This window comes from Vanessa cardui, chromosome 10 (genome assembly GCF_905220365.1).
Source record: "Vanessa cardui chromosome 10, ilVanCard2.1, whole genome shotgun sequence".
Taxonomy (NCBI): Eukaryota; Metazoa; Arthropoda; class Insecta; order Lepidoptera; family Nymphalidae; genus Vanessa; species Vanessa cardui.
Window position 1 is genome coordinate 11,191,770 of NC_061132.1, and position 17,862 is coordinate 11,209,631.

Genomic DNA, 17,862 nt, shown 5'->3' on the forward strand with positions numbered 1-17,862 from the left:
TTAAACCCTTAGTTTTATATGACTTTATATGACACAGCGATAAGTCATTTTGTAAATAGTACATTTTGATAAAAAAAAAAAAACAATAATTTACGATGGTCTTAAAGTACTAGGAATAGCGAAATAAAGGTATTTTGCTATGTTTACTATTAATATCGATAGATAATAATCACACGTGAAATTGGCAAAATAACCCTAGCCCTATAGAGACTATGCGACAAAAAAAAGTTAAGTATAGGTACCTTTTAATGTAACACCGCTTTGTATCGTGTTCTAGACTAACTGGCTAGTTTAATTTTAAACGAAATATTTTATTCTTTATGTTTATTGGTATTTACAGCGCTGCCATTGTTTAATAAATATTTACAACCAAAAATGCTAAACCAACATATAATAATATAAATTATCTTATCTTACTTTTACACAATATATTGTATGTTAACATTACGAGATCTCTTTGTTAACTATCCTAAAGCGTGGGAGCGTAAATGATACTGAAGGTATTATTTCATATTAAAGAAATACAGACAATTAATAATTCCCATCAGTTGAACTATTCTGTAACAAGAATCTCGAAACTCACTCCATAACGTGGTTAGGAAATGTCAAGAAAGTGATAAGCGTCATTGATTATCAATGTAACAATTAAAGCATTAAAATAACTATATGTTTTTCAACATTATCATCATTACATAGTATAATACAAAGTCGCTTTCCATTGTCTGTCCCTATGTACGCTTAGATCTTTAAAATTACGCAACGGATTTTGATTCGGTTTCTTTTAATGGATAGAGTTATTTGAGAGAAAGGTGTTTGTATATAATACATGTACAATATAGTAAAGTAACAAGAAAAAATCTGTATTATATTTAGTATCAGCATTGCACCCGTGCGAAGATACTGAGTTAAAGAATATTCCTATGGGACCATACCAAGTGAACAAGTTAATAACAAAATACGCTGTAAATATATGAAATCACAGCGAAATATAAAAAGATGAAGGAAAAAGTAATGATGTTATCGCAGTGTACCAAAAGTGCCGTCTATTGTTCTTATCTGGCACACTCGACTGATAGCATTGCTAGTTTACAAAATAACATACGCGTCAAAATTGTTTTATATAATAATAAAATTTCAAACGAAAAGAATAAACCAAAATACTAAGGGCAATGCTGAGATGGCCCAGTGGTTAGAACGCGTACATCGTAACCGATGATTGCGGGTTCAAACCCAGGCAAGCACCACTCACATGTACTTAATTTGTGTTTATAATTCATCTCGTGCTCGGCGGTGAAGGAAAACATGGTGAGGAAATGAAATTGAAAATGACACATGGAGGTTGCATGTGTCGAATTTCATCGAAATTCTGCCACATGTGCATTCCACCAACCATTGGAACAGCGTGGTATATATACCAAACCCTTAATGGAAGAGGAGGCCTTATCACAGCAGTGAGAAATTTAGAGGCTGTTACTTTACTTTACTAAGGGCAAGTTATCAGCTGATCAATCCGGGTGGAAATGTTCAGTTATATATATTTTAGAAACATTCTCAAACTTGGGTTTGATATGCTACGGTATGGGCGAATAAATCGCTTGATTAGCGAGTATTACAGCGCTGTACTGTACTAGCAAAACCCGGCAATATTGTCTGGTCTGTGTACATACATGTTGTCATGGTGATTTAAAGATATAGAACTTGATGTGCTGCAGCACAGTGTGGTAGTGGGGAGTTACATCATATTAGTTACTATTATAAATCATCCATACTCTAATTTTAATGGTGATCGGTCAAACGATTTTTATACCCTCAATTTTTTTTTTTTTTAAATGCCGAATGGTTCTCACGCGTCTGGACCTATAGCTTGTAACATTGCCCAAATTATAATCATAAAAAAAGCTTTTTAAATATACTAAATAGATGTTCTGGATTAGTCGTAGATTTTCAACTTATTAAAGGTGTATCGTTTACCTAATAATCATTTCACGATGGTTCTTAAACAATTAAGTGTTGTTTGAGCATTACTTTGCGAATAATAAATAATTAAGATAGTGATAAAATTATTCATAAATTATATTAGATAAATGGTGATAATAATTGTTGCAGAAGAAAATAAAATATTGTTTGAAATATTTATTATTTAAACGGAATGTTTGTTAATTAGGTCAACAGTGCTGTAATTATTTATATCGTTCAAAGCGTATTTACAATATGATAAGATAGATAAGGATTAAACGCGACCACATCCAAACTATTCTTCGATGCCATTCCATTCTTTGTTATATATTTATTAGTTATTACTAAGTTATTTTAGTAGGACTAAATTAATTACTTACATATTTCGTTGAACTAATTCTTCTCACTCTCTGCATTGGTTTCTTCTGCGCACGTCTGTACTTATTCGCCTCAGACGTCGCGTTGCTCTGGTTTTGTACTGTCACTGGAAGGTTTTTGTCTTCCAACACAAACCAATCAGTAACAGAACCGCGCCTAGCAGTCCTAGACGTATCGATTGCACGTTTCATTTCCAACATTTGCGATAACTCAGCCCTGAAATCCTCACTCACTTTATTAACTTTTGCCACTTGTAATACCTTTGGCGAAGGTAATGTATTAAACGACGAACTTTTCCTCTTTTCGCTAACCGATAAATCCGATGTTTTCGTATACGGTTCACAATCACTCATGTAATTCTCACTGAACAAGTCCACTGTTTTATTAAACTCTTCCAACAAATCTTGGACTGATTCCCTCTTGAAGATGTTCACGACCAATCCACTCGATGCTGATGTAGACGTTGACATGCCAGAATTATGGTCCGAATCCTGCAACTCCTTGATGCTCTTCAGACACACGTTATCAACTTTGTCGTAATAAACATTTGCTATGTATTCCAAACTGTCAACAGACGCCGTGTCACCTATAGTGTCGTTACTACCAAAAGCGTAAGAGAGGCTGTTCTTCGTTAGTTTTGTCTTCAATTTATTTCCCTCGTTTTCTTCCACAGCTCTTGGAAGAAATTCGAAGCTTTTACTCCGTGTGTATATGGGCCTATGGGATTTCCCTCTCGTCTCCATAAGTTCTCTGTTACGGAAGAACCAGAAACGCTTGCTCGATTTGTTGACATGCTCTGAAATGTCATTTTGTGTGGCCGGTACAACTATGTCTTCGTGAATGGGTTTGGCTTCTTCTATTGTTTTCCATTTAGTCTTATCCATTTTATCTTTACCGAAAAAGCTGATTCGAAACTTGTCTCGAAAACTAAACGATTTCTTGAGAGGTGATCCTCCTTCATCGTCTGACGGCGATTTATCTAAGATTGGTGGTGGAGAAGGAGGAACAACGGGTAAGCAAGAAGATAAAAAGCCAGTTGGTTTCGCTACTGCCAATTCATTGGACAGGCCTCTGACTGGTATGTTGGTGGGCTTGAATCGATCAGGCAGATCGCCGAGGAGACCACGTTCTATCAGTTGCAGGTTTTCCGCGTTAAGTTTCTTGAGCACGTCAGGCCTCCTTGCACCAGGTTTTTTATCTTTATCCATGACTTAAACGTCATCACTCGCCCGTTGTATGATTTTGACTGCCATATCGCATATCGTGATATCTCCTTACTGATAAGATGTGATAACGCTCTCTTCAAACTTGTTTCCATTTTTATTGAAACATACCTATATTATATTTGTATAATATATACAGAAAGAACAGAATTTATAAAAATGAAATGTAGCTATTTGATTGCTCCATTCATAATAATACTTTAGTTAATTGAAAACGTTAATGTGGGTCAATTATTATGCGTAGTAAGGGGATAGTGAAGAAAAAAGGTTCTAATCGAATTTTTGTTGTTCATTGCCAAAAATTTAATCAATAATACCATAGAAACAGAGACAAAAAGTTTTTTACAACCTCAATCCTGTTAGAGTATAGAGACGGTGGCGCATTCCTTTACGTATTGAAGATATCAGTATTAATTTATTTAATTGTATTTCTGCAAAAGGAACTAATTAGGTTTTAATAAAATGCGAACTAATTCAGCCCTGACGTAGTCAAAGTGAAATCAGTGTTACGCCTAACGCATGCCAAATCAAACAGAACGGCAATTATATATTTCCCACAATTGTATGTAGCGCAGAGACGCGGAAGTGAAGAATAATGGTGTTTTGTTATAAAATAATAACAGAGTCGCCGAGACGATCGCGATGCGCCTCGCCGAGGAAATCACCAATTGGACGCTGTTCCAGCGGTAACAGATACATTGTTATAATTTAGATTGCATCTATGTGAATAAAATCCTGTAATATATTCATCATAATGAACTGATAATATGTATGTTTGATAAACATTTAATCTTATAAATGATTAATGCAATACATCGTAATAATCAATTTGCTATTTTAATTTATCAGGCACCAAATTTAACCCTCTTGAGTGGTTAACTAGAAATGCTTCAACAGTTATCTTTTATTCACTAACAATTCTTAATACCGATTAACATATTTCTTACTTTTGAAAAATGACAAAGTCTAATACAAACTTTCGTCCAGTCTCACACTAATTAAATTAAATAATAATATAAATAAATTATCAAAAAATGTTTAGTAATTGTTTTCAACTATCAAACAAGCCTAAATTCCGTTTACCATAGTTCTAAAATCAGGAATGACGAATTTTCAAAATTTTCATCAACCGTAATGATTTATTGGGCTACAATTTCCACATGTATCTCTGTAAAAATTAGTTTTTTAGTTTTTGAGTTCAACGCGAATAGACTCGGTGGAAGAACTTCGTTACACGATAAGGATTAAAGATCATTTCTAAATTTACTGTCACCCCGGCTTCTCACGGGTGCAATGCTGATACTAAATATACTAGAGAATGTCTGCATATAAAACGTTTACAGCCTTTTGGACGTTAGACAATACCGCTATGTCTAATGACCAAAAATTGCATTTTAAATCTGTAATATCTTTGAAAATAACCAGTATTTGTCTAATATATTATGCATATAAACCTTCCTCTTGAATCATTCTCTCTATTAAAAAACTGTACCAAAATCCTTTCATTATCGTCATCATCATCAGCCCGTTTTTGTCCACTGCTAGACAGGTGCTAGACTGCTAGGCCTCTCCCAGTGCACGCCACTGTGGTCTTTCTCCGGCTACTCGCATCCAGCTCCTGCCTATCCTCTGCATACTTTAAAAAATAAAAGCTTATACAAAGATGGACAATGAGAAGCGACTTTATTTTATACTATGTAGTGATCATGATCATTTCAGATCTTTTAAGCACTTTCGATTATATGACAAATAAAGATGAAGTTTGGGATTCCATTCCTGAACGTGAATGGAAGCTGCTTGAAGCTTTAGCGAGGAAAAGAGAAGATGAACGGATGAGGGCGAATCTTGCGGAACAGTTTCAGAAATTGTGGCTTAAGGAGAAGGAAAATCGTGAGATGGTTTGGAGGCATTTTAATTGTTATTATTCCTAGGAAGTAGTTTTTTATTACTAACTTGTGAACACCGGGAGGCTTCGCTTGTATGTTAGGGCCCAGGGGTTGGTCATCAGATGTACTGTTTAAAAAAATAGTCTATGTATTTCGATGGAAGTAAAACTTGCTTCATATCAAATTTCTTACAGGTAGCATCAGCTACGTGGTCAATTTGTTTTGACCTTGAAGATCATAGGCGTCATAGATCTAATATTTGTGATTTATATGACATATATTTAACCTATTATTAAAAATCACCAGTAGATTATCAAAAAGTATGTATTACGATCGCAGCGACGCATACATCAGCTCGATTAATGTATACGTGTTATACAATAGGTAGAAGCTGAAGCTTCAGAACAATACAAGCGCTATCTGAACCAGAAGAGAACGGAAGAGAAGTATCACAACGAGTACAAACGCCTGCAGCGAGACGCAGAACAGCAAATCAGAACAGGCCAGCTGTTGCACTGCATCCGGTATAAAGAGCAAAGGAGCGCAGACTTGCTCGCGTGGAGAGATGACCAAAAGGTAATAGTAACAAAAGAAAACTACATATGTTTAAGGTTTTGCTCTGTAACTAGGTACACATTATAATTATAAAATTAAAATAAAATCTATTCTAGAAGAAGATGCTCTAGTTTCCTACGTTTTATGACAGGATTTGTCACACACACATATCACACGTATCACATTTACAGGACTCATTCTATATACGGACGATTACGTGGACTTGTTGAGCTGTCAGTATAGTCTACGGTTTCATTCGCAGTTTTAAAAGATAAAGTATATTATCATTCATTCATCCTCCTTTGTTGTGTTTTCTTATTATTGTCATGTTTTCTTCTTCAATAATTCCCTATCTGACGTCATCTCACAAGTAACATTATTTCCAGCCATATCATCTTTCACACAATCCATGCATCGTTTCTTTGGTTGTCTCCTTCTTCTATATCCATCCATATTTTCCGTAATGGTCCTGGATTAGAATTAGCACCTCCCCCAATTTATCCTTGGGTGTCGTAAGAGGTGACTTATAGTATTTTAAGCCCAGAACATACCCAACCACTACAACAGCATTCGCAAGGAGAGTTGGTTTCAGGCAGGCGGTCGACGGTCAAACTTATGACGGCCAAAACCTTAGCAGCATAACATGACTGCGAACGAGAAACCTATGAGGCAAACCTCTGAGAGTTTTATATGTATATACTGCTGTGCCTCATTAAATACATAGAAGAGATGATCTTGCATTTGAACTTTTTCCGTTCGTGACGGATTATCAGAGTGACGGAGTATTTATATTCAATAATAAATTAATTAATTATTTTATACTGATTGTTACATTCCTAACACTTAACACATGAGGTGTCGGAGCTGGTGGGCAAGGCGGCGGAGACGGAGGCGCGGGCGCGCGGGGCGGCGGAGCGGCGCGCGCGGCGCGGGGACGTCGCCGCCTGGCACCGACACGCGCAGCTGCTGCGCGCGCGCCGCCGGGCGGACGACGCCAGCGCGCGCCGGAACGAGATGCTGCGGAATGCCTCGCAGGTCGAGTACTAAAGCGCATTTACTTTATTGTGCTCCTAGTGGTCCAGTCACATATAGACTTGAGAAGGTAGAGAAGTGTCAAATTTTTTATTCAATTTTAGTTAATATAATTTAGTGTCCCGATTACTATTCCTTGTTTACGATCTTGACTGATAACCACGTGCATCTCCAAATAATACGAGTTTTTAGAAAAATAGGCTACCTCCAATGCCTACACAAAATAATTGCCTAACTTATGAATTATATTATCCTGCAAATTTCAGTAGAAAACATTTTTGATTCAGATAAAAGCTCACGGAAAAATTAAGTTCAGCAAATTCCTACCATCTTACTTGGTCTGCCGACCACATAGAGAAAATTTTAAAAAGTTAATCATTCTTTTTACTTAACAAACACACCTCGGTGTTGCAAACAGTACAGCTATTAACTATCATTAACATTTAACAAGCACAGCTAATTAGTACGTCTAGTCTGGTTATCAATGGCAGAATAGCTAACCTCGATAGGATTGCTAACGGTATTTACAAACATCAAATGACGTCATACAATGCACCATTCCAAAAGGTCCTAACTTAACAGCTTTTGGAACGGATAATACATAAATATATAAAATTTATTCGATATTTTCAGCGTCTAGCCATCAACAACACCCTAACTTCTTGGGAAACCTCCCTAATACGCCAAGAAATGGCAGCAATGGATGCAGCGAGGCGTGCGCACGTAATCGCACATTGCGCACTAAAAGACGCTCGGAGTGTGCGCGTTACGCGTGCGAGGGAGACGAAACGACAGCGTGCAAGGAGATTGGCCGCTATCACCGCCCAAATGAGAGAAGCCATCAAAGGCAATTAAATACCACTTTATTGCAATATCGATCTTTAATAAAACAGAGAATTCGATTAATTCATAAGAATAACATTGAACTAAACATTTATAAAAATGTAAGTACAAGTAAATGTTAATAAACCTTAAAATTGTATATTAATATATAACTCTCATATACAAAAGGTTCCAAATTTAATTTAAAGCTTAATCAGATTAGACTAATCTCATCAGGTTATTCACAGAACTTTTCTGAACTGCAAATCCAACCCTTAAGTAAAGGGTAATTTAATGTAATCAGTACTAATTAAAATACTCATATATTAAATTTTTTATTTAATTCATAATAAAACGTAAAGTAGTGAAATAAAATCAAATGTCATAAATTAAATAATAAGAATATATCTGTAGAATAATAGAAATCTCCCAAAAAAAATATCGTATAATCGTACCAACATTTCGCTAATGATATTTTTCTTCAAAAATATACAAGCACAGAACGCCCATCCGTTCTGTGTTCTTGTGTATGTAAGTGACTTTTCTTTTAGAAAACAAAAAAAATTTGTTACTCATATATTAATTAATAGTTGCCAGATTTTGTTTATACTAAGGAAATTACCTCATTTAACAGATTATAGATAATTACTTTGTTTAATAAATAAAACAATATGTTATACACAAAAAAAACTTTTATTAATTACTTAAATCATTAAGCGTACTTACCTATAAATTAGATTTGTGTTACTAAAAATATATATATTATTTTACCTTGTGGAAGAAGGGCTTTGTACCATACTCTACCATCACTTAACAGCTATTCTATCATCTAAAACAATGCCAGGCAGACTAGATATAATATAATTACTCATTCCTACATTTAATTAATAACTCGGATTTAATTACTTGATTCAGATTTTATTCTCAACTAGCGACCCGGCCCGGCTTCGCACGGGTGCAATACTGATACTAAACATACTACAGAATTTGTTTGCTTACGACATCACATTATAAACTTCTACAATTATACGTTTTGGCATGTGTACCGTATATACATTCATGTCCACGTAATAGAAAAATTACAAACAGACGGCGACGTCCGCGTGGCGTGGGAAATTTGCAAAACGCAACGCAACATACACCCGATCAAGTACCAGTATAAGCTGACCCCCACTTCATATCGACAACCATATTCTGATATGGTTGTCGATATGAAGTGGGGGTCAGCGCTCAACTTAAGTTGGGCGCTTAAATTTCCAAAACTTTGTATTATTTGCGTATAAAAATTAGCCTAAGTTACGCCTTAGTACATTACCTACCCGCCAATGAAAGTCCTGTTCAAATCGGCCCAACCGTTCCAGAGATTACCCGGAACAAACAGACAGACAGACAGACAAAAATTCTAAAAATGTGTGTTTTGGTATGTGTACCGTGTATAAAGACAAATGCATGTAGCAGAAAGCGGTTATTTTAATATTACAAACAGACACTCCGATTTTATTTATTTGTATGGATTGTAATATTTTCAATTACTTTAGAAAATATAAATTATTTGCAATCACTAAAATTAACCCAGCGACGTTAATAAAGATTTAATTAATTATTTATTATATTAAATTAATTTTCAAGTTAATTAATGAATAAGTTATTAATATACTTTGGTGTCTGGTTTAGATCAAGTTAGTAGCTTAGAGTAGAGGTTATAAATATACTTTATATTTACAAGAAAATTTATCAATAATTTCAATTTTATACGGATCGGACGGAATCATTTTACGTAATAATTTCCCTGATAATCCAGTTACTTTCTAAGATTATCTAGTTAAATTATAAATACAACTTAATAATACTAGAACACTGTCGACACTTTGACAGTTATTGCAATCTTAATATCATACATCCACGATTACTAAAATATTCAGATCACTTATAGATTGTACTTTTTTCGGAACTTTCGAGAATCGAAGAAGAAGAAGAATATCTACACCCAACAGTCATCGTAAATTCTAAACCAGTATAAATTGAAACACAAAGGCTATAAAAGCGTCTTGATAACACAAAATTAAAGTATCTCGCAAATTACCAAAAGTGGTTAGGAATATATCACTGGTCGAGTTGAGTCGGGAGGCATTCGGTCGCAGCGGCCAACGTAGCCTTAGCCTTCCTGTAGTGGCGCAGTACGGCCTCCGCGCCCGCCAGAAGCGCATGCGCGTGTGCGTGCGGGTGCGCATGTGCGTGCGTGTGCGCATGCGCGGGCGTGTCGGCACGTGCGCGGCGCCGTTGACTCACGACGCGCCAGCGGACGGCGACGCTGCCGGTCGACACGTATCTGAATTTTGCTTCCTGGAAATGGTACAATTTCAGCGTCCAGAGTTGCTGCAATGTATAAAATTACTTTTCTGAAAAACTAGTTGAGATGACAAATCTCTCAAACTCAACCTCAAATAACTTTATTCAATATAGAAGTATTACACTTTCTTATTGATGGTCAATTGTTCGGAAAAGGAATTATAATATCTTCTCAGGTCCCCTGACCTGAGAAGAACCGGCGAGAGAAACTCAGCGGGTTTTTTGTTTATGTCTCCTGTATTATAATATAAACAATTTAATATGAAATGAAATATAAATGAAATGTAAATACCAGCGCATTCAAAAAGGAATATAACTCTGCCTCTAGGTCCCTCAAAAACGTGATTGCAAGGGCGAAGACGGAGTACATTGGCAGAATTGGCGAGAGACTGGTGCGCCTCCCTTCAGGAAAACGAGCGTTCTGGTCTCTCGCTAAGGCTGTCTTAGGGAATTTCTGTCAGCCCTCTTTTCCATCTCTGCACAGGGACGGTGAGTCATTGGCCCTTACCGCGAAAGAGAAAGCTGATCTTTTAGGCTCTCTCTTCGCGTCGAACTCGACTCTGAATGACCAAGGAAAATCTCCACCGACAATTCCGCGGTGCGATACCACGATGCCGGAGGTTAAATTCCGGCAAAGTGCAGTTCGTAAAGCACTTCTTTCCTTGGACATTCATAAGTCGAGCGGACCCGATGGTATCCCTCCAATCATGCTACGGACATGTGCTCCCGAGTTGGCACCGGTCTTAACGCGTCTTTTCCGGCAATCCTACACATTAGGCGTCGTCCCGAATTCCTGGAAGACAGCTTTGGTGCATCCGATCCCTAAAAAAGGCAACCGCTCAAACCCGTCCAATTATAGGCCTATAGCCATCACCTCCTTGCTCTCCAAGATAATGGAGTCCCTTATTAACTGCCAGCTCCTGCGGTACCTAGAGGACAATCAGCTGATTAGTGACCGCCAGTACGGTTTCCGTCGGGGTCGCTCAGCCGGTGATCTTCTAGTTTACCTTACTCACAGGTGGGCTGAAGCAGTTGAGAGCAAGGGGGAGGCATTAGCAGCCAGTTTGGACATAGCGAAGGCCTTCGATCGCGTATGGCACAAAGCGCTTCTCTTGAAGCTTCCTTCCTATGGGCTTCCCGGGAAATTATGCAATTGGATTACCAGCTTTTTGGCAGATCGGAGCATCAAGGTCGTTGTCGACGGTGCATGCTCTGACTTAAAATTCGTCAATGCTGGTGTTCCACAAGGCTGCGTTCTATCACCCACTCTGTTTCTTCTGCATATCAATGATTTGTTGCAAATCGGGAACATTCATTGCTATGCAGACGACAGTACCGTTGACACCTTATACACCGGCCGAGCTAATATTTCTCGGGAAAACGTCGAAGAGAACCGGAACAAACTTGTGTCTGAAATCGAGTCTTCATTAAACGAAGTCTCGAATTGGGGCCGGCTAAATCTAGTCCATTTCAACCCCAAAAAGACGCAAGTTTGCGCGTTAACCGCCAAAAGAGCACCATTTGTCGTATCTCCACGATTTGAGAACATTCCGATAGCCGCTACAGGTAGTATCGGAATACTTGGCGTTGATATTTCGAGCGTCGTTCAGTTCCGCGGTCAATTGGAAGGCAAAGCCAAATTGGCTTCAAAAAAGCTGGGCGTGCTCAGCAAGGCGAGACAGTATTTCACGTCGGCCCATCGCCTAAAACTTTACAAGGCGCAAATTCGGCCTCACATGGAGTACTGCTCTCACCTCTGGGCGGGTGCTCCCCAGTACCAGCTCCTTCCATTTGACCGCATCCAACGTAGGGCTGCTCGAGTTATCGACGATCAAGCCCTTTCCGATCTCCTTGATCCTTTGGCTTTGCGTAGAGATGTCGGATCACTCTGCATCTTTTACCGAATTTTTCACGGGGAATGTTCCGAGGAATTGTTCGGATTAATCCCGGCTGCTGAATTTCACCTTCGGACATCTCGCCAAAATTCTAAGTTTCACCCGCACCACCTTGATGTCCGAAAATCCACAACTTTGTGGAACCAGCTTTCGCCGGCGGTTTTTCCGAACCGATACGACATGGGAACCTTCAAGAAAAGAGCGTACTCCTTTTTGAAAGGTCGGCAACGCACCTGCAAGCCCCCTGGTGTTGCAGATGTCCATGGGCGGTGGTAGTCACTTTCCATCAGGTGAGCCTCCTGCTCGTTTGCCAACTCTGCCATAAAAAAAAAATACATATATCCAGGAGGCGATCGTATCGTTCCCAAGGTGTGCTATCGATCATAAACTCATTAATTGTATAATAACCTTTTGCACACAAGCGTTCCTTAATGATTTTTTTTAATTTGGCAACAGAGGCATTTTGAACGCTTTCTGGGATCCTGTTGTAAAACCGTATACATTGCCCCACAAAGGAGTTACTGACTCTATGCAGTCGAGTACTAGGAGCAACAAGTTTGTGTTGTTCCTTGTACCAATGCTATGGGTATCATATTTTCTGATAAAATCATTAATATTTTTTCGTATATGCATACTCTTCTTTACTCTACCAAAACGACAGTCTTTTTTCAATTTCGGATTGGTTATTTTAATATGTCTAGTTCATACCATCTTAATGCAGTTTTACAATAATAATAACAGAAATCTAACTTACATGCAATTGTGGATTAATCAACACATCCAAATCTCTGATCAAGTGACATCCACCGACAAAGAACCTTCTGCTCTCAGCTTCCGCTTTGTCCAATTCTTCTGGTCTCGAGCAGGACAGATCTTGTCTATGTTCCCCAGGCTCCAATGAAAGAGTGAGACAGCTATATCCTTCTGTACGATGTCGTCCCCACCAGTCAATGGATATCGTTTCTAGAATTATCTTTAGAGGATTGAGGTCTGAAAATATTAAGTTGCAAAACTATACTTGAAAAACTTTTACGTTTGCAAACATAACTCCTTCCTCTTCATCCTTCGCATTGAATGGTAATGAGCCACTGACCCCAAAATGGACTAGTGGTGAAATGAGCTCCAACCCCAGAAATACAACAGTAGCACACTATTTAGTGTTACTTTATTTTAACTAATATTGTTGATGTCCTTTTAATTTAACTTCATCTTTATTTTCATTTTGACTTTGACATTTTCCGCCTCGCACAAGCATTCTTTGGAATTGTGAAAAATAGCAATCTTTGGAAAAAGCTTTCGCCGTTTTTTTTTGAACCGATCTGATTTCTGAAGCCTCAAGAAAACAAGCGTACTTATTCCTTAAAGGCCGGCCGTTGCCGACCTGGTGGCGGTGGGTGATATCCATGGGCGGCGGTAATCACTTTCCATCAGTTAAGCCTACTGTTCTCTTTCGATCTATGACATAAAAAAAAATGTCCTGAACGATTCTGAATATTGGCCTTTTTTAATTAAGACCAAACAATTGCTCAAGACATTATAGTGCAGAATAATGTGCATAATTCAGACACTCTCTTTACTTATTAATCCGATTGGAAAGCAATCTCACGAACGGTTTGAACTTAGGCAAAGGACCAAACTCAAACTCAAATAACTTTATTCAATATAGAACCATTACACTTTCTTATCGATGGTCAATTGAAACACTACCACCGATTCGGAAAAGAAAATACCCTGACCTGAGAAGAACCGGCGATAGAAACTCAGCGGGTTTTTTTTTGTTTGTCTCATATATTATATAAACAATTTAATATGAGATTAAATAGCCAGGAGGCGATCGTTTCGTTCCCAAGGTGTGCTATCGATCATAAACTCATTAATTGTATAGTAACCTTTTGCACACAAGCGTTCCTTAATATTTTTTTTTAATTTGGCAACAGAGGCATTTTGAACGCTTTACTAAACATAGCAAGGTACTTCACCTAAAACCCAATTTCACCTATTCTAGTAATTTCATAAAGTAAAGTTACCCATTCCAGTGGCGTACTCCAATTCCAATTCCACTACATGTCCGTACCCCCAGAACTTCTCATCATCTCTTCTCGATGACTTGCTTACATGCGTCCTCCCTTTAAGGTCGCCTTTTACGGTTACATCGTCTGGAATCTGTAAAATTATTTTGATATCACCATTTAATTAACCTAACTAAAAATCATATTTAATTATCTTCAAATTTATTTTAAAAACAGACTCGTGATGACCAGATAGCCATATCTTTATTGTAATAAAGGTAAGTGGACATCTGATGGTAAGAGGTTCACCAAGCAGAGACTTGGCTCTGCAAGAAATATTTACATTGCCAACCATGGTAACTAAGATCACTCTTCAAACCAGAACACAACAATACTAATTACAGCAGGTGACCGTTTGGAGGTAGAAAGTTTTAAGAAAAACCCTACCACCAAATAAATAACGTGACTGAAAGGCTTCTTGCTTCTCCTATCGATGTATGAGAGTGAAAAGATAAGATTAGTAATGTATCGTAATTTACTTGGTGGTAGGGCTTTGTGCAAGCCCGTCTGGGTAGGTACCACCCACTCATCAGTTATTCTACCGCCAAACAACAGTACTCAGTATTGTTGTGTTCCGGTCTGAAGGGTGAGTGAGCCAGTGTAACTACAGGCACAAGGGACATAACATCTTAGTTCCCAAGGTTGGTGGCACATTGACGATGTAAGGAATAGTTAACATTTCTTACAGCGTCAATGTATATGGGCGATGGTGACAACTTACCATCAGGTGGCCCATAAGCTCGTCCGCCAACCTATACCATAAAAAAAAATCGTGGTCTTCTTTGCATAGTAATAAAATTTACATATAAGTAGGTATGATATACGAAAAAAATTACCTTTATTTGGAAGTCAATGTACAAATTGTCCATTTCGAAACCCAAGGCTGAGACAATTTCGAACGTCACAAATACGTTTTTCATTCCAAGACGCGGCATGACAAAGTTCAATAACTGTTGTTGCTTCTTATCCCACTTTTTAAATAAATTGTTCAACTACAAAACAAGAAATGGAAACAAATAATCTTAAATATAAAGCAATATACATATATGTGACCGTTAGATTACCAAATTAGTTAGATTACAATCTGACGAGATAGAATTGTAATCTAACGATTTCTGTAATCTTACGATGACATATACATATATATAGAGGTACCCGTTTTCCGTTCACATGGTCATAATTCGTGTCTATACACAAGTTTCCAGTTCTATATTCAAAAACTAGTTATTTTAGAAAAGTCAAAATTTACCGCTTTTCTTCACACACACAATTACCAACAAAACTTCCCAAATTACTCTGTTTATTGGTAAAACCGCACCATAATGTGTGATTTACAATATCTAAGCATACAGACGGCGAGAAGCAACATAGTTTTATATGAAGTGCCATCTGATATAGGTAAATGTAGATATGAGCTTCAATCCATATTGACTATTTATTAACTTTGTTTATTAATAAAAATATATGCTAATTTATTTACGCAATAAAATATACTTTTTCAAAAAAAATTTTTTTTTTAATGTATAGGTTGACGGACGAGCATATGGGCCACCTGATGGTAAGTGGTCACCATTACCCATAGACAATGACGCTGTAAGAAATATTAACTATTCCTTAAATCGTCAATGCGGCACCAACCTTAGGAACTAAGATATTATGTCCCCTGTGCCTGTAGATACACTGGCTCACTCACCTTTCAAACTGGAACACAATAATACTGAGTACTATTATTTGGCGGTAGAATAACTGATGAGTGGGTGGTACTTACCCAGACGGGCTTGCATAGAGCCCTACCACCAAGTATTAAATATAAATTAATATACACATAGTTTTATATACCTACTAAGTGTTCCAAGTCTTCTCCATATCCCTTTTCGTCAAAATCAATTTCCACTCCATATTCCAGCATCTTGTCTCCATCTTCAACACAATATGGGTTGAGTTCTAAGTTATTTACATCTGGTAACACCATTAGATAATTGTGGGTAACATTGTGATACAGAGAAAGGAGATTGAATTCTTGCTTGAAAAGAATTTGAGACTCCCTGTAATAATCATAATAAACAATTTTAAATACAATTATAATAATTAGTTTCTTATTTAAAATAATAAATATATAGTTTGAATAAATAATAAATATTGAAATATATTGCTAAAGGAATGTTAAAAAAATACTCAAAATAGCAACAAATTTGACCATATACATTATAAATAAATTGAAATTCTGTGAATTATGCTAAACAAAATTATAATTTAAAAGGAACACTGTACACTGGGTCACTTAGAGATGTGAATTCTGCTTTGTTTGATTCTGGTCTATTATAATAATGTTAGGCAAAGAAATTTGTGCTGAGTCACAAATTAATTTTATACATTAATTCCTTTAATAATTGATGAACCTCTTGTCCATACCCCCAAAGTAAATGTTAAGTTTATTATAATAGAACTAATAGAATAGGAAAAATAGAAGTAAAATATAAAAAGTAGTAGCTTATTAATTTTCTATGATCAAGGAAATACCAATAATTGTATACCAATACCCTTCCTCGTTTTGCTTTGTAACTAATAAATTAGTCCTGTGTGGGTCGTTGATTCCAATAATTCTTTATGCAAAATCAAAATTTTAACTTTTATGTTTGATGGCATTACTAGAGAGATCTATGCTAATTTGCAAAGACAGATAAAAAAAATGTGAGACTTACTCATTGTATTCTGAATTATCTAACACAATATGCATTGCCATCCATTGATCATTATCTGAAATATGATCCTGACTTTTGAACAAATGCTTCATGGAATTCGAGACATTATCATTCATATCACCTAAATGTAATTTTGCAAAACAATTATTTAAATTTGAAACACCATATTGTTTATAATTTCCCTTTTCAGCAATAGGCAAAGGGAGATGGTAGTCTTCATCTATATAAGTAAATACTTTATTTGACTTAACATGTGAATCCTTTATCATATCATGGTACTTTAAATCTGTTTCCGAGTTGCAATTATATGCGTCAGAATATTTTTGTAGTTCATAAGAACTAAATACTTTTTCTTGCCATTTAAATGTATATTCACTTATTTTATTTTTATCCAATACATGGAGGTTTTCTTCATACGATTTATCTTTATATTCCTCAAAACTCGGTAAAGTTATTATTTCCTCTCTGGATTTTAGCTTTATACTGAAAAATTAAAAGAAAGTAACTTATTACTGCGAATATTTCAAACGAATAAATTATACAAATGAAATTAACCTGATTCTATTCTTAATGAACTTACCAAATTAATGTGTCTTTCAAATTCTGCTTGAGCCAATATACACCCATAGTTTTATTATGTTTTTTAAATTCGTGCATTTTAATTTTATATTTTATTTATGTATGGAAGTCTGTAAATCAATTATTAAAAAGACTAACAATACTTTTCACTAGTATTTTCTGTTGTTTATAAGATATATAAGCCGTTGAAAGGTTATATTTATATTATTGATATTACAAGAAAAACCTTCAGGACGTTACCATAGAAACAAATATATCAACAAATAACAATGATGTTCATTGACTTCTAAAACTTCAATTAGATTGATGATTAAAAAACATTGATACTCTGTATTAATCGATATTCTCGTTGACGAATTATAAAAAATAATTTTGGAAACATAATTCGTCATCGTGATTCTATAGCTCTTATAAGA

At 36.4% G+C, this 17,862-nt stretch overlaps 3 protein-coding genes across 4 annotated transcripts in view; 1 reads left to right on the top strand and 2 right to left on the bottom strand.

Annotated features, from left to right (window-relative positions):
• LOC124533212 (rho GTPase-activating protein 27-like) overlaps positions 1-3,566 on the bottom strand; it is a 137,359-nt gene extending 133,793 nt beyond the window's left edge. For both annotated transcript variants that reach the window (XM_047108403.1, XM_047108401.1), the window contains exon 1: positions 2,337-3,566. In XM_047108403.1, the coding sequence (XP_046964359.1) occupies positions 2,337-3,542 (1,206 nt within the window). In that variant the 5' untranslated portion in view covers positions 3,543-3,566. The remainder of the gene's footprint in view (positions 1-2,336) is intronic.
• Positions 3,558-8,026, top strand: LOC124533213. Its single transcript, XM_047108405.1, has 5 exons — positions 3,558-4,243; positions 5,277-5,455; positions 5,828-6,019; positions 6,854-7,033; positions 7,664-8,026. The coding sequence occupies exons 1-5, from the start codon at positions 4,153-4,155 to the stop codon at positions 7,883-7,885; spliced, it is 864 nt and encodes a 287-aa protein (XP_046964361.1). The 5' UTR covers positions 3,558-4,152; the 3' UTR covers positions 7,886-8,026.
• Positions 8,027-9,955: 1,929 nt separating this feature from the next.
• On the bottom strand, positions 9,956-17,572 carry LOC124533123 (Meckel syndrome type 1 protein-like). Its single transcript, XM_047108287.1, has 7 exons — positions 17,448-17,572; positions 16,868-17,350; positions 16,009-16,210; positions 15,002-15,157; positions 14,124-14,259; positions 12,851-13,086; positions 9,956-10,195 (listed from the first exon to the last, which is right to left on the bottom strand). Exons 1-7 carry the CDS (start codon positions 17,522-17,524, stop codon positions 9,956-9,958), a joined length of 1,530 nt encoding a protein of 509 aa, XP_046964243.1. The 5' UTR covers positions 17,525-17,572.
• Positions 17,573-17,862: the final 290 nt, after the last annotated feature.

Bases quoted from the DNA above. Each gene is read 5' to 3' on its own strand.
- LOC124533123 (XM_047108287.1), bottom strand. From the start codon at position 17,524: ATGCACGAATTTAAAAAACATAATAAAACTATGGGTGTATATTGGCTC. The intron at 17,351-17,447 runs GTAAGTTCATTA...TTAATTTTTCAG, and splicing joins TTGAAAGACACATTAATTTG to TATAAAGCTAAAATCCAGAG. The intron at 13,087-14,123 runs GTAACTTTACTT...TAATATTTTCAG, and splicing joins GGAGTACGCCACTGGAATGG to ACCTCAATCCTCTAAAGATA.
- LOC124533213 (XM_047108405.1), top strand. From the start codon at position 4,153: ATGGTGTTTTGTTATAAAATAATAACAGAGTCGCCGAGACGATCGCGA. The intron at 4,244-5,276 runs GTAACAGATACA...TGATCATTTCAG, and splicing joins AATTGGACGCTGTTCCAGCG to ATCTTTTAAGCACTTTCGAT. The intron at 6,020-6,853 runs GTAATAGTAACA...TTAACACATGAG, and splicing joins CGTGGAGAGATGACCAAAAG to GTGTCGGAGCTGGTGGGCAA.